The following is a 13,373-nucleotide window of genomic DNA, read 5'->3' as shown; positions in this document are numbered from 1 at the left end:
ACTTCGTGTAACGCCCAATGGATCATTTAAAGTCTACAACTCAAGTGTTTAATTGAAAGAAAAGATTCAGTACAATAATACCTGCGTCTCAATCACAAGTAGAATTGTGATCAGTTATATAAATCATCACTACTCATGTCATTTTGTTTAAGCTCATCCAACTTCTAAGCTTGATATTATAAAAATTTAATTGCTCTACATTACAATGCGCAAATAAAATCATCCTACACTCTTCTAAATATTTGTCGATATAGAAGATTTCGAACTAATTGATTAAAAAAAATCTCTGATGACTTAAACGAAATTTTTGATACTTTGCAATTCTTCACAAAAACTAATCGTTTGGAGAACTTGAAATATCCAATTTTCAATCCTCTTCCTACATACCCAAAGGACCTTCTCCTTAAGTAAAAGTGAAACCAAAACTAACAAGAAAATAAACATGATTTGACTGATGGGAATTCAAAGAAACAAAAGAAGGAATTTGTTTACATCAAAATTAATTTCATTAATGATGAAGTCAATACCCGAACCTATTACTTGAGGTGCGTTCTTGACTCCTTCCCTTCTCCTCAACTACAAATATATGTAAACTCATCCTTCTTTTCCTTTTTCCTCCTTTTGAAATTTAACTGCAGTACCCAACAAATTAAACAAAATGGTTAGATGAGAATAATGAATACATCGAAACTCCATTAGATTAACGTATTGGAATTTGAATATTAGACTTTATTTGCATGTATTTGAATCATTTCACAGGTACATGTTATGTTCCATCAGCAGAGAAATCGAATAATACCCACTAAAACTTAGATAAATAAGAAAAAATCACTTAAAGGCTTTTTTGTCTCGGGTGAAATTTGAACCTGAGACTTTATTGTTCTGCTTCACTTGGTTGACCCACTAGCTAGGTCACTACTTTGGTTTTTTCTTTTCATAGAATCTTCTAGGAAGACTAATAAATTATATATAAAAGACATTTTAAATGAAATGATCACATAATTTAATGGCATATGCATCTAATATAGATAACATATTGGCACGGAGTTTAAATAGAGAATTAAGATATTTTCAAACTTGTGAGCTTAAATATGTAAGTATGTGTGGGGTTATAAAACTTTGAAATTTGTAGCTAACATGTCAGAATGTTCATGTGGTTGTAAATGTTGCTCATTACGAGTAAAATGAAAAGTGTAAAAGTTCAATCAACTACAAACTTAAAACGAAAAGTGTGTCAAATAAATTGAAATAGGCAGAGCATCTTACCTTAGATATTGGTTATGCATTTTCGCGCCCTATAGAAGCTTTGATCCTTTCAACAGTGCAGGTGATGAGACTATTAACAGTTGCAACTGATCCAAGGGAAAGTTTTGCTGTTGGTACTGAATCAACTAAAATCTGAAATGCAACAGTGAGTAACGAACCGCCAGCATTATTAGTCCCTGGATTTATCACACCATGAGAGGGAGTAGTACTAGTAGAACCATCAGGGAGTATTGCAAAACCAGAAGGCAAAAGAGCCACATAGTCAGGATCACCACCATTTAACACCACATTCATGGCAACAATATCGACCGGTGCATATATAACGTAGGATCCTGTGGAATCGGTGCAGCTTTCTTGGAGTATCAGCATATTATTCTGGCTTGAGTTTCCGCTCTACATAAAATAAATTTACAGTTTCATTGGAAACGTTATGTTGAGGTCCGTGATATGAATTGTCATGGATAATGTCACTTCATTTATGCAATGAATATAGTCATCGCAGTCCCATATAATACTAAAATAGGAGTTAGCGATGGACAACTACTACTGCTAAACGCAAAAATCCGTTGTTATTCCTATTTTACAACAGATCAGCAATGGCTATCAAATATCATGTTTAGCTAAGAATTATTTAGCGACAGATTAGCAACAAACTTCGGAAACTAATTCTTGTTTTAATTTACTTCTGGCGAAAACTTCTATCACTATTTGATCAAGCAGCTCTTTTCCATAACTTTCATTAACTTCGTAGAGGTGCCAAAGGACCCTTCCAACAGGATAGGTGGCCGCTCCCAAGTATTAGACTAAGATATAACGAAGCAAACTTTTTTGCTAGTTAATAAAATTGCTTAGTTTTTTAGGGGACAACTAATTGCATAGGCCAGGCAAAGTCCTCTTACGTTTGTGCATTATCCGATATATACAACACTTCAGGGCCTTGCCATGGTTTTAACTTTAAAAAAAATTACTTCTAGCATTAATATCTGGCAAGAGATCTGTAGAAAAAATTAAACTTAAAATAAACGTACGATCACAAGATTCTGAACTTGAATGTCCTTTCGTATTATTAGAAGATTCAGATGTCAAATTGATGAGCCATATAGAGAACTTACATTAACACGCAGTAGAGAGACACTGTTGCCAGAATCACGACCATTTGCAATATGTGCCATTTCTTGAACTAGGCCACCATTTGAAAGAATATCCCACTGCAACACATTTTATGGATTGTCACAAACATAAAACTTCATCTTTATATTGGAAAAAAGATATTTTGAAACTTGAACAGGAATCTTTATTTTAAAGAAAATTGAGGTCTGACGTGTCTATATCCGATCAATATGAACTGTTATGTACACTATCAGTATGAAGTTAAATCAACTAGTTATACATCTTTGACGCTTTCTTATAACAATTGAAAATGAAGCGTGTAAAAGAATGGATCTTGGGCCTAACTCAACCCAAAAGCTAAGTTTATGAGGGGAGGATTACCCAGTCCATCTAAAGAGTCCACCCATCCCTTGAACCATTGATGTGGAATATTTTAACACCCCACCTCACGCCCAATAAAGAGTCCACCCATCCCCTTGAATCACTGATGTGGGATATTTTAACACCCCACCTCACGCCCAGGGCTGGACACACTAATTACGATGGGTCCTGCTGTAGTACCTTGTAGAGAATAGATCTTGAGCCTAACTCAACCTCAAAAGATAGCTTATGAGGAGAGAATTGTCCAAGTCCATATAAAGAGTCCACCCATCCCTTGAACCACCGATGTGAGATATTTTAACAAAGTGTATGCAAATCAATTGCTTCATCATTTACCTCATTTCTAGAATTTTCATCCCTAAGAAAGTCAAAAACTCTCTTTGTAGAAACAGGCAGCCAAAATGAAGTTGCTGCACTTAGCACAATTCCAGGAGGCCTGCCTGGATCATCTATGCTCTTTCTGGTCATAACTCTAACATCATCAGCACCACTTCCAGACAATGTTGTCCATGTGTGAGCAGTTGATGCACCAACACCAGCACAAAAGCTATTCACCATTCTCTCAGCAAGTTTTAACATACTTTTTCTACCTTCTGGACTTGTGATAACTGCATAAGAAAAATTAAAAACATGACTTCAAGGAAATTTAAAATCCATTTATGGCTTATGGGTGTGTTTGGTATGACTGACGTAAGGGTGTCAAATGAACGGATGGGTTGAATTTGAACTGGTCAAAATAAGACGAGTTAATAAATGTGTAGGTCATACCAAAAAGTTACTTGGATTGAGATGAACTTGGTCAACATCGGCAAGACAATAGGCCAATGCCCAATCCATCCAACTATTGTATAGTTTTAATTTCATTGTTTGTTTTCTCATAATTAGCTTAATTAACTAATAAAAAAATTGTTATTTATCAGGGCTATTTATAATATATCAAATAATTGTCTTCTTAAAAAATATTGACAAACATTTTTCGTCGGTCAAGTTAGACTACATATTTAGACCAAATCAACCCAACTTTCAAATGGACTGAATTGATTGGGTCAAAATGGACTATATTAATAAATGAGTCAGTTGAGCTGACTTTGCCACACCTAACAAGTCATTCTAGTGCAAAAGTGAGGAAAATCATTTGGACTCCCGGCGGCCCGGCAAAGTGAGTAAAATCATATTCACCCATTTGGTTAAAAATATTTTCTGATAATTAAATGCTTATTTTGTGCAAATAATATTTTCTGATAATTAAATACTTGTTTTGTGATAATAATATTTTCCTGTCATACCAAAGATACCCTATAAGTTTCTTTAAAAAAAAGGATGAAAATTTGAAGACATCTGAATTTACCATCTCCAGTTGGGATGTTACTGGCCATTACACTTGCAAGTCGTTCACATTGTCTATCTAATGTTGCTACCCATCTTTTTGCACCAAATGCCAGGCCTGAATCCACAAGAGGTCTATAGATGTTATGGACAGCTCTATCATCCACCTCAACATGTTCGACCCACGTAACCTAGAGGATAAATAAAACAATAAAATAATTAATAAATCAACTAAACTTAAATATAACTTTTCTACACTAATAATAAACAACTTTCATATACCATATTAGAATTACCTATTATAGCATCTACTTATACTAGTTATTTATAGTAATCTTATACAATAGTCTGTTTGACAAAGTTTCTAGGAAGCCAAAAGTTTTTTTTTTTTTTTTAAAAAGACGTGCTTTTTGTAGAAAGTTGAGGCGTTTGGCCAAATTTTTAAATGCTTTTAAGTAAGTAGCAGAAGCTGAAAAATTAGTTTTTTTTTTTACCGGAAGCACTTTGTGAACCTAGGCCAAGTGAAAATTTCTTCTCTAATATTGGCAAAAGTTCTTTTCAAATTGATTAGTGAAATACAAACCACTACTCTCCAAAAGTAGCAAATTTTGTACGCTTGGCCGAACAAACTATTAATTGAATAGCACAAAAACCAGTAACTAACCAATTAAAATTGATACTCCTGTATAAAAGTTTTTAATACTAGGATTTATATAAGTTAAATTCAATAATGTTCAATGCGTAGTGTGAAAGTATTCCAATTTTAGGACTGACTTCACGTACCTTGGAGTAACCATTTGGCAATTCTTGAATTAAACAACCAGATGGCCTTCGTCTACAGCGTGACACTGAATTAGGGCGCAAATTGTCCAAGGAAACATCAACCACTGCCCAAGTTCCATCAGCATGTTGTTTACAATATCTCACAAAATAGTTTTCACGAGTTGGAACAAGTGGTGAGGGAACTTGGAACTCAGCTGTCATCTAAAATTGAAAAGTAAAAACAAACATCCATTAAAAGGTAGTTAAATATAGAAGCAGAACGAGACACTCGTTTAAAGCTTCAAGACGTGATACCAAATATATATAGGAAATTCTTTGATAACAACAAGTACTTTGGACAATTGAGGATAAAGTTATGGAGGAATTATTATAAGACCTTATTAACATATATAGAGATTATTATTGGATCATTTAGTAGATATGCTAAAGTTTTGGACGGAAAAAAAAAACGCTAAAGTTTGTAATTTGACCTTAATTCTGAAGTAAATAAAATGTAGAAAGATGAAGTCAAGGTTATTTTTGACTTTTAAGTATTTTATCCCCGTAAAACTAATCTCCATATAAAGTTAAATTTGGGTGCTTTCTTGAATGATCATTCAGCTTTCACTTTAATTTATCGCACTACATTTTTTTATCAACAAATTACTCAATTTTATTGACGAAAGTTGTAAAATATTTTGTTGTGAGATTACCTAAATACTGCAAAAAGTCATTCAGAGGAAAGAAATGAGATACTATTTATATGATACTTAGGCAAATTTGAAAATTTTTTGTTAGAAAAATTGTTAAGTGGATTGCGATACTCAGGAAAGGTTGAATATATATGACCCTCCCAATACTCTCATTCATTAACTCAATCCATCTAAAAGTTGGGCTGGTATGCAACTTAAATTGACTCATGAGAAATTGTGTCTAAATACTTTTAAGAAAACTTTTCTTTTGATAATATGTGTTATATACAGCTATAATAAAAAATAAAAAATAAACTAAAACTTAGTAAGAGATGGACGGGTTGGTATATGAACTAATGTTTAGCCTATTTTAGACCAACCATTTTAACCAAGTAACTTTTGAGCGGGTCAATGATGAACTATCCTATTATTAACTTATCCATTTTGACTCGCCCAAATTCACATCAACACATCTATTTGACACCCCTGCGATTTAATAATTAGGATGCAATAAAAGAAAAATTGAGTGGCCATTTGTGAAATTGTCTATACTTGGAACAAAATACCAACCAAATACAGAATATAATAGGATATGATTAGTAGAACTTAAATCATACCACTTGCAAAGCTCCATTGTAGTTTCCTGCGACGCCAGTCGACAAGACTTCCAAAATCGTTGCTTTTGACACTATGCCGGTGAAAAAGCTTGTCCATTGGTTCTACAATCATTACAAGATTTATAATTAAACACAACTAAAATATTAAAGACCAAAAAGAATAGCACAATATCGACTAACATAAAAGCAATTCTTACGTACCACATACATCAAAATTTCCACTAAATTAATGTGATTCATGATAACAATAGCAAATTCTCGTCAAGACATCTTTCTGATTTCCAGAGTCAAACTATTTCTTTTTACCGAGATTATTCATACACCTTTTAAATTATTTAAATAATAAATTATTTTGTCTTAATGTGATTCATGATAACAACAGCAGATTCTCGCCAAGACATCTTTCTGATTTTTGGAGTCAATCTATTTCTTTTTACCGAGATTATTCATACACCTTTTAAATTATTTAAATAATAAATTATTTTGATTTATAGAATTTTTTTTACATGATTTTTAAATATGTAATAAATTCTATTTCAAAAAAGTTAAGATTTTATGTCGGAATTCACAGTCAACGTTTAAAAGTTTGACCATTGAATTCGAAGGTGTAACATAAAATGAAGCAGAGGGAAGTATATAAAAACATACCACATCCATCAAAATTTCCACCAAATTAATGTGATTCATGATAACAACAGCAGATTCCTTTGAGGCTTCAGATTTTAAACCCAGTGACTTTGGTCCAATCCCTCGAGGAAATGTCCGAACATATTCCTCCTCATTTAACAAAACCTCATTAGAATTTTCTGAACTTTGAATCCACAAAGTTTCTCCAGTTTGAGCCAATCTAATAAACTCCTCCATTGCAGCAACAGCTAATTCAATAATTATCGGTTTATCAGCATCTGTAGGACCAGAAATTGATCTAAGAAGATCACCAGCAGTATTAGTGTACATTTCTCCTAATTGATGATGACCAAGATTTGCTGCTGCAACACCAAGATCAAGTGAACGTGTTGGTGGTCCAAGTGAAGGAAGTTGTGGATAAGTTAGTATTGGTTTCCCAACGTATTTTGCAGCAATCCCAGATATCCTGTCAATCTACAAGACAAAATCATGTTAATACTATTAAGAAATTTTAGTAGCGATGTATAGACCATATATTCATGAGTCAAAGGTAGTGTTGCAGATCTAAAATAGACGGAACAGGCGTGACAAGAATGTACTATAACTTGGATTGTATATGTACTAATCCATCTGTTTTAATTTATGTAGATTTATGTGATTGTTTTAATTTATGTAGATTTATGTGATTGTTTTAATTTATATGAACATGGACACGAAATTTTAAAAAGGAAGAAAATCTTTTCAAATTTGAAGTTTTAAATATGCATATTTGTGTGACTATAAAAATTTCTAAAAATAAAATGAAAAGTTTAAATTAAATTACTTCCAAATTTATGAAGAGATCATTGCTTTTTTAGGCAGACCTAAAAGGAAATAAGTTTGGTACATAAAGTGAAACGGGCAGAGAAATATATTAGTGGTAGAAAATAAACCCATAGATTACCTTAGTAATTAATCAGCCCAACGGCCCCAACCCACTCAAGTTTAATCAGGTGGGTTATGACTAACTTTTTGACTTTACCGAACGGAGTAAACAAGAGGTGACTCATCAAACTATTCAGAAAAATGAATTAAAGATAGTGTAATCCAACGGATCAAATGTAATCCAAGCATCTTTAAAAACCCAATCATACTCTTACTCAAATAAACTTTGGGTGGGGTTGGATCATAACTAGCTCGTTTAATGATTTGACCATCCCAAAATACACAAAACTCTCTCATTGTTTATTATAAAATTATAAAAAGCTTTTTTTTTTTTTTTTTCTATTTTAAAAAATAGTCATTGTAATGAAATCTCAAATTCAACTGCTCTATGAATTCAGATTTTTTTTTTAATTATATAAGCTGAAAAATGACTATTTGTAAATTTCACTCTCATAAATTGGGACATATATATGTAATATAGCAGGATTCAATGATTATAATCCACTACTTAAAAGAGCTAGGATTTGATTAAGTACCTCTTCTCTTAGACGAGCATTTTCAATCCTCAAGTGTTGTTCATCAAATGACATTTCACCTATGGCAGCAGGCCCTCCACAATTTGGACATGTAACAGTGCTAAGTGCCTCTTTATACCTTATATTTTCAGCACGAAGTTTGTCATTCTCATTCCTCAATTGTGTGTTTTCATGTCGTTCATGCTGAGCCTGGCAAAATTAATTAAGAGCACAATTAATTCCATTGAATATGAATTATTTGCAAATATCTCATATACAATTACATTGAATGCAGCGCATTTAAAGCTATTTCAAATTTTAGGGATAACAGCATTTTGGTCCCTATATTATAAAAATATTCTGATTTTGGTCCTTGTGATATCTGACAAAACACATTTACTCTTCAATTAATCAAAATGTGTATTTTTAGTCCTCCTATGTAAGAGTATGTTGTATTTCAACTTTAGAATAATATTACCATCAAATATAGAGTAACAAAGGCACGCTTAACATAACATAGGTAATTAAGTAGTGGAGCGACTAATAATTATGGTAAATTTGTGAATGTTCACAGGGATTAAAAGTGCACACAATTAACTAAAGATTAATTATGTTTAGTCAAATATCACAAGGATCAAAATTAGATATTAACCCAAAAATTTATGTTATCCACCAAGAACTGGAGAAATAGAAAAATATAATTACCTTCATCTGAGTACGTTTGTTTTGGAACCAAAACTTGATTTGCAAAGGCTCCAACCCTAATCTTTTCCCCAGGTCTTTTCTTTGTTTATCATCAGGATGAGGACATTCTTTGAAAAACCTGTCGAATGATTAATTGGATAATCACGAACGGGCTATAGTTCAACTAAATTACACTTACAACAGTAATGTTACGAAATTATATTTAGTTAAAGTATATATGTCAAACAAATGAATGAATGCTTACGATTCCAATTCCTGGATTTGATGCTGAGTGTGTCGATGATATTGCTTCTTCTTGGGACGTTTATTAGGATCTTGATCGTCTCCAGATGGGGCTTCCATGATATCAGCACCCGATTTGCTCTCGAATTCATCATCTCGAATTAAATCCAGCTCGTTTTCTGGTGTTTTACGGCTCATATCAAGCAAAAAATTGTGGCTATCGAACATGTTTTGCTGAAACATCTTGATAACTTTTCCTTCTTGCAAAGCTAACTAATGACTTTTAATCTGCCCCAAAACACCAAAGAGGAAAAACAAAAAGAGAAATTAATCTCCGTTTATACACCCCATAAAAGAAAAATAGATCCTAACAAGTAACAAAGCCCAAGAAATGAAGATCAAAAAATTCAAATATTCCATAGATGAACCAGATACGGACAGTGCCAATAAAATTTTATTCCTGAACAAAAACTCATTTTTTGATTTATTTCATCAACATGCATATGACAAGCTTAATTATAAGCTTTCTATCTCTCTCCAAAAATTAATAAGATAAAATGATGTCAAAAAGTGAAGTTTTGTTACAAATAATTCGACTTGAATGGTCTTTATTACCTAGTACCTCAAGATCCAAGCAGATCTCAAGAATAAGAGAGATAAAACCAAGGGTTCTTTTTTATTTCACTAGGAGAATAGAGACAGTAAGAATTGAACCACCATCTATTGCGCTAGAGATGATTTGTACCATTAAGATGTTAAAATGACTTACTTTTACTGAATACTTGCTACCTCTAGCCTGCTGGAAACTTCATGGCAGTGGACTTTTCACCACTTGACATATATGACATAAGCCCTTCAAGCCATAAAACAATTTCTCTCTTGCTTGTCTTTCTATATATGTAGATATCTCTGTGTAGTACTACTAGGTGGTTTTTTGTGTGTTTGGTTTTTACTACTGGTTAGAAAGGATAGGGCATAGAGTCTTTTTATAGATTCTTTTAAGGGAAAAAAAATAATGGGAAAATTCAGAAGCAATCAACAAGGAAGAAATGTCTCGGTTCTTGCAAGTCAACCATAGAAAAAGACTGAAATGACAAAATTTAGCAAAAGAAACAAATACAGAGTTGACGCAGTGTGAATTCAAAAACTGCTTAATTTTTTTCGCTGTTTTTATTTTTTCAAACTTAGGTACTCGTATATGATATAACGTCCACGAGTATCTCGGTAAAGTCCAACTTCACTAGCATTTCTCTTTCTGCAAAAATATAACGGAAAAAATGGTAAGTCAAAAAAAAAAAAAAACCAAGTGAAACTACTTATTACGTAGAGTGATTTGATTTGTTATAACAAGTAATAAAGGTTATAAAAATTCAAGAGAATGATAGTACGTTAACTTACAGTCGTTGAAGCCTTGTGAGAAAAGCAAGAGCATGTTTTTTCTTTGAAGTATTAGGGTTTTGATAAAAGAAAGAAAATGGTTAAATCTGGTTTTCAGGCAAAGGGTTACTGGAAAACAACTACCTTTTGGAGACTGAACATGTAGATACCTTTTTAGGTTCAAATTAAACACTTTTCTTGTGACTAGAATTTAAGAATACTTTGAGGTTAAGGATGAAAAAGAAAAGAGATAGAATCAAAACAGGAGATAGTGAGAGAGAGAGAGAGATGAGAAGGTGAAGAAGAGGAAGGGAACAGGTGGGAGAAGATGTGGCAGCAAAGGAGTTAATGCAAAGCGTATAGAGAGGATGAAATTGCATTTATGGTTGCTAGAGAGGTTTTAAATGTTGTAGGTGAAGAGAGAGAGAGGGTGGGGGTTGACAAGAGTAGTAACAACAACAAGAAGATCAGCATAATTCCATAAGTTATTTCTGAAGAGGGTAGGATGTACAGACTTTATCCCTATCTTTGTGGGTGGGGTAGAAAAGCTGTTTTCGATAGACCCTGAATTCGAAAGAAAAGAAAAGGATTTGAAGCATGATATCAAGAAAATTATGACAATAAAATAACATGATAAAAAGCAAATGAGGCAACAAATGGGATGCTTGAAATCTCTTAAATTTAGGAATTTTTACACTGTATATTCATGCGCCAAAACACTAGGCGATAAATATATATTTTTGTATACTAAAATATACATATTTTATACATAATAATATGTATCTTTTATATATTTGGTTAGAGGATGTAATTATTTTTGACCAATCGTTCAAATGTGTAACTTGCCCTACATTTCGGTCCGAGATTTTGAGTTCCATGGAAGAACTTTAGGGTGTGTTTGTTTGAAAGAAGACATCTTTATAGAATATGTTTAATTTAAAATAAGTGATTTCTTTACATATTTATTTAATATTTGGTAAGTAAGCAAAAAATTATTTTTCTAAGTGGGTTCTCATGTATTATAGAATAGAATAACACTTTGAGAGGGGGGATATTTTCCTCACACCAAATACTACACCCTTAAATAAAAAGCATTTTAATTCTTTTAATTGACACCAGATACATTTTTATTGATTGTAATGAATTTAAATTAGTCAGATTAATAAATTTGGAATACACGAAAATTAAAATCGAAGAAGAATATTTTCTCCGTATAGGGGTATGGTGAAACGATTATGGCTTCTTAACTCCTAATCCTAAAGCAGACAGACACTTCACAGCTCAGATACTACTGGATTCAGGCCTCTCCAAAATTTCTAGCTATTTCATCATTTCCTGTCTTCCCATATCCCTCTAGTGAACAAAATGAAAAATAAATAGCAAAATAATTTAAAAAAACAGTACTCCCTTAGTCCCTCTATTCCATGTTAGTTGTCCACGTTACAATAAATATATATATCCGTCCTAAAATATTTATTCCCTTAGAAAATCAAGATAGTATTAACTAAGTTTTTCCTATTTTGCCCTTAACATTAATTGTTTTTTTAAGTAACCAATATTGATTAGAGTGCAATTAATTGAAGAGAGATAAGCATAATGTAGTAAAAATACACTTTTATTTATGAATTCTTAAAGGCGTGTAAAAGGAAAAGTGGACAAGTGATACGAACGGACGGAGTATTAACATTTTGCATCCTTAGTTATATCATCATAGATTTATGTTTCACCTAGAGGCTAGAACATTCTTTGTCTCTTTATTTATCAAAATAAGGTTAGGATCACCAGACTCACTACACGATTAAAGAAAATAAGAATTAGCAATGGATAATTAAATTTCGTAGCAAAACAATAAAATCTGTTGTTAATTATATTTAGCGATGAATTATTAAAAAAAAAAAAAAAAAAACTATTAAGGTCTGAATATCTTACCTAGTGTAGCCTTTCCGATATACTGTACTTATTATGTTTTTAGAAAATTTAGGTCTCAGTATATTTGCCTCGCATGGTGTATCATACAGATCTTGGTCTATTTTGCTTTTTGATCTATTGCTAATGCAGTTTATATATATGACCAGTTGTAATAAACTTATATTTAGTACCAATTACATGTATTAATTTATAAATGAGCTAAAAGTGTCATATCTGATCATATCTTGCTGTATTTTCATCGTGGTGTTTGTTTCCTAATTAATCCTATGCAAATTATCGTTTTATCACGTATTATTAAATTATTTTGTATTTCATGTTATAACAACACTTTTGACAAGTTGACAACTTTAATTAATTTTTCAAAACAATTTTAACGGGAGAATTGGATTTCTGGCTTACTTACAAATATTTTTAGTTTTATATCTTTTTTACAAGAGATTTTCATTTTTATACATAAGAGATCTTCATTTTAATACATAAAATATCTGAAAATACCATTTTCTTCTATTTAATTGCACGAGAGCAAAAAATCTCATTTTCTATGAGGAAATAGAGAAGGGAAAAAAGGTCTTGATTTACTATCCGTTTGATAGAAATAGCAATTTTTCTTTCTCACAATCCGTTTCACTAAATCCAAGATTCCAGTTGAGCACAATTACTAGAGAATAAATACATTCTATAAATTCACACAGAGTATGATGGCAATCCTTCTTTCTTAATATACCCGTAATAAATATTAGAAATTGTAGCCATGCACAATATCTAAGTGGAAATACAAAACAGTTAATGCAGTAGATACAAATATACACTCTTTATTTCTAGAAAGGCAGTTTTCAAGTGTGAATCCGTTCTAAATAAATTTTAAAAGAAATGGAACAACATCAACAGACTTTTTTGCATCAATATTAATCATTTTTAAT

General features: G+C 32.0%; 1 protein-coding gene across 3 annotated transcripts; it reads right to left on the bottom strand.

Moving 5' to 3' along the window:
• Positions 1-321: 321 nt before the first annotated feature.
• On the bottom strand, positions 322-10,883 carry LOC132053454 (homeobox-leucine zipper protein MERISTEM L1-like). 3 transcript variants are annotated; one of them, XM_059445498.1, is made up of 13 exons: positions 10,536-10,883; positions 9,917-10,387; positions 9,170-9,435; positions 8,926-9,043; positions 8,242-8,430; positions 6,803-7,255; positions 6,155-6,256; positions 4,867-5,067; positions 4,106-4,274; positions 3,094-3,365; positions 2,379-2,474; positions 1,267-1,659; positions 322-632 (listed from the first exon to the last, which is right to left on the bottom strand). In XM_059445498.1, exons 3-12 carry the CDS (start codon positions 9,388-9,390, stop codon positions 1,279-1,281), a joined length of 2,202 nt encoding a protein of 733 aa, XP_059301481.1. In that variant the 5' UTR covers positions 9,391-9,435; positions 9,917-10,387; positions 10,536-10,883; the 3' UTR covers positions 322-632; positions 1,267-1,278. The 3 variants fall into 3 exon arrangements, with proteins under 3 accessions (XP_059301481.1, XP_059301480.1, XP_059301482.1); XM_059445497.1 differs by having other exon boundaries at positions 9,917-10,402; positions 10,546-10,883; XM_059445499.1 differs by lacking the exon at positions 9,917-10,387 and having other exon boundaries at positions 10,546-10,883.
• Positions 10,884-13,373: the final 2,490 nt, after the last annotated feature.

Source organism: Lycium ferocissimum, chromosome 4 (assembly GCF_029784015.1).
Source record: "Lycium ferocissimum isolate CSIRO_LF1 chromosome 4, AGI_CSIRO_Lferr_CH_V1, whole genome shotgun sequence".
NCBI lineage: Eukaryota > Viridiplantae > Streptophyta > Magnoliopsida > Solanales > Solanaceae > Lycium > Lycium ferocissimum.
This window is presented reverse-complemented; position numbering and strand designations above follow the sequence as displayed.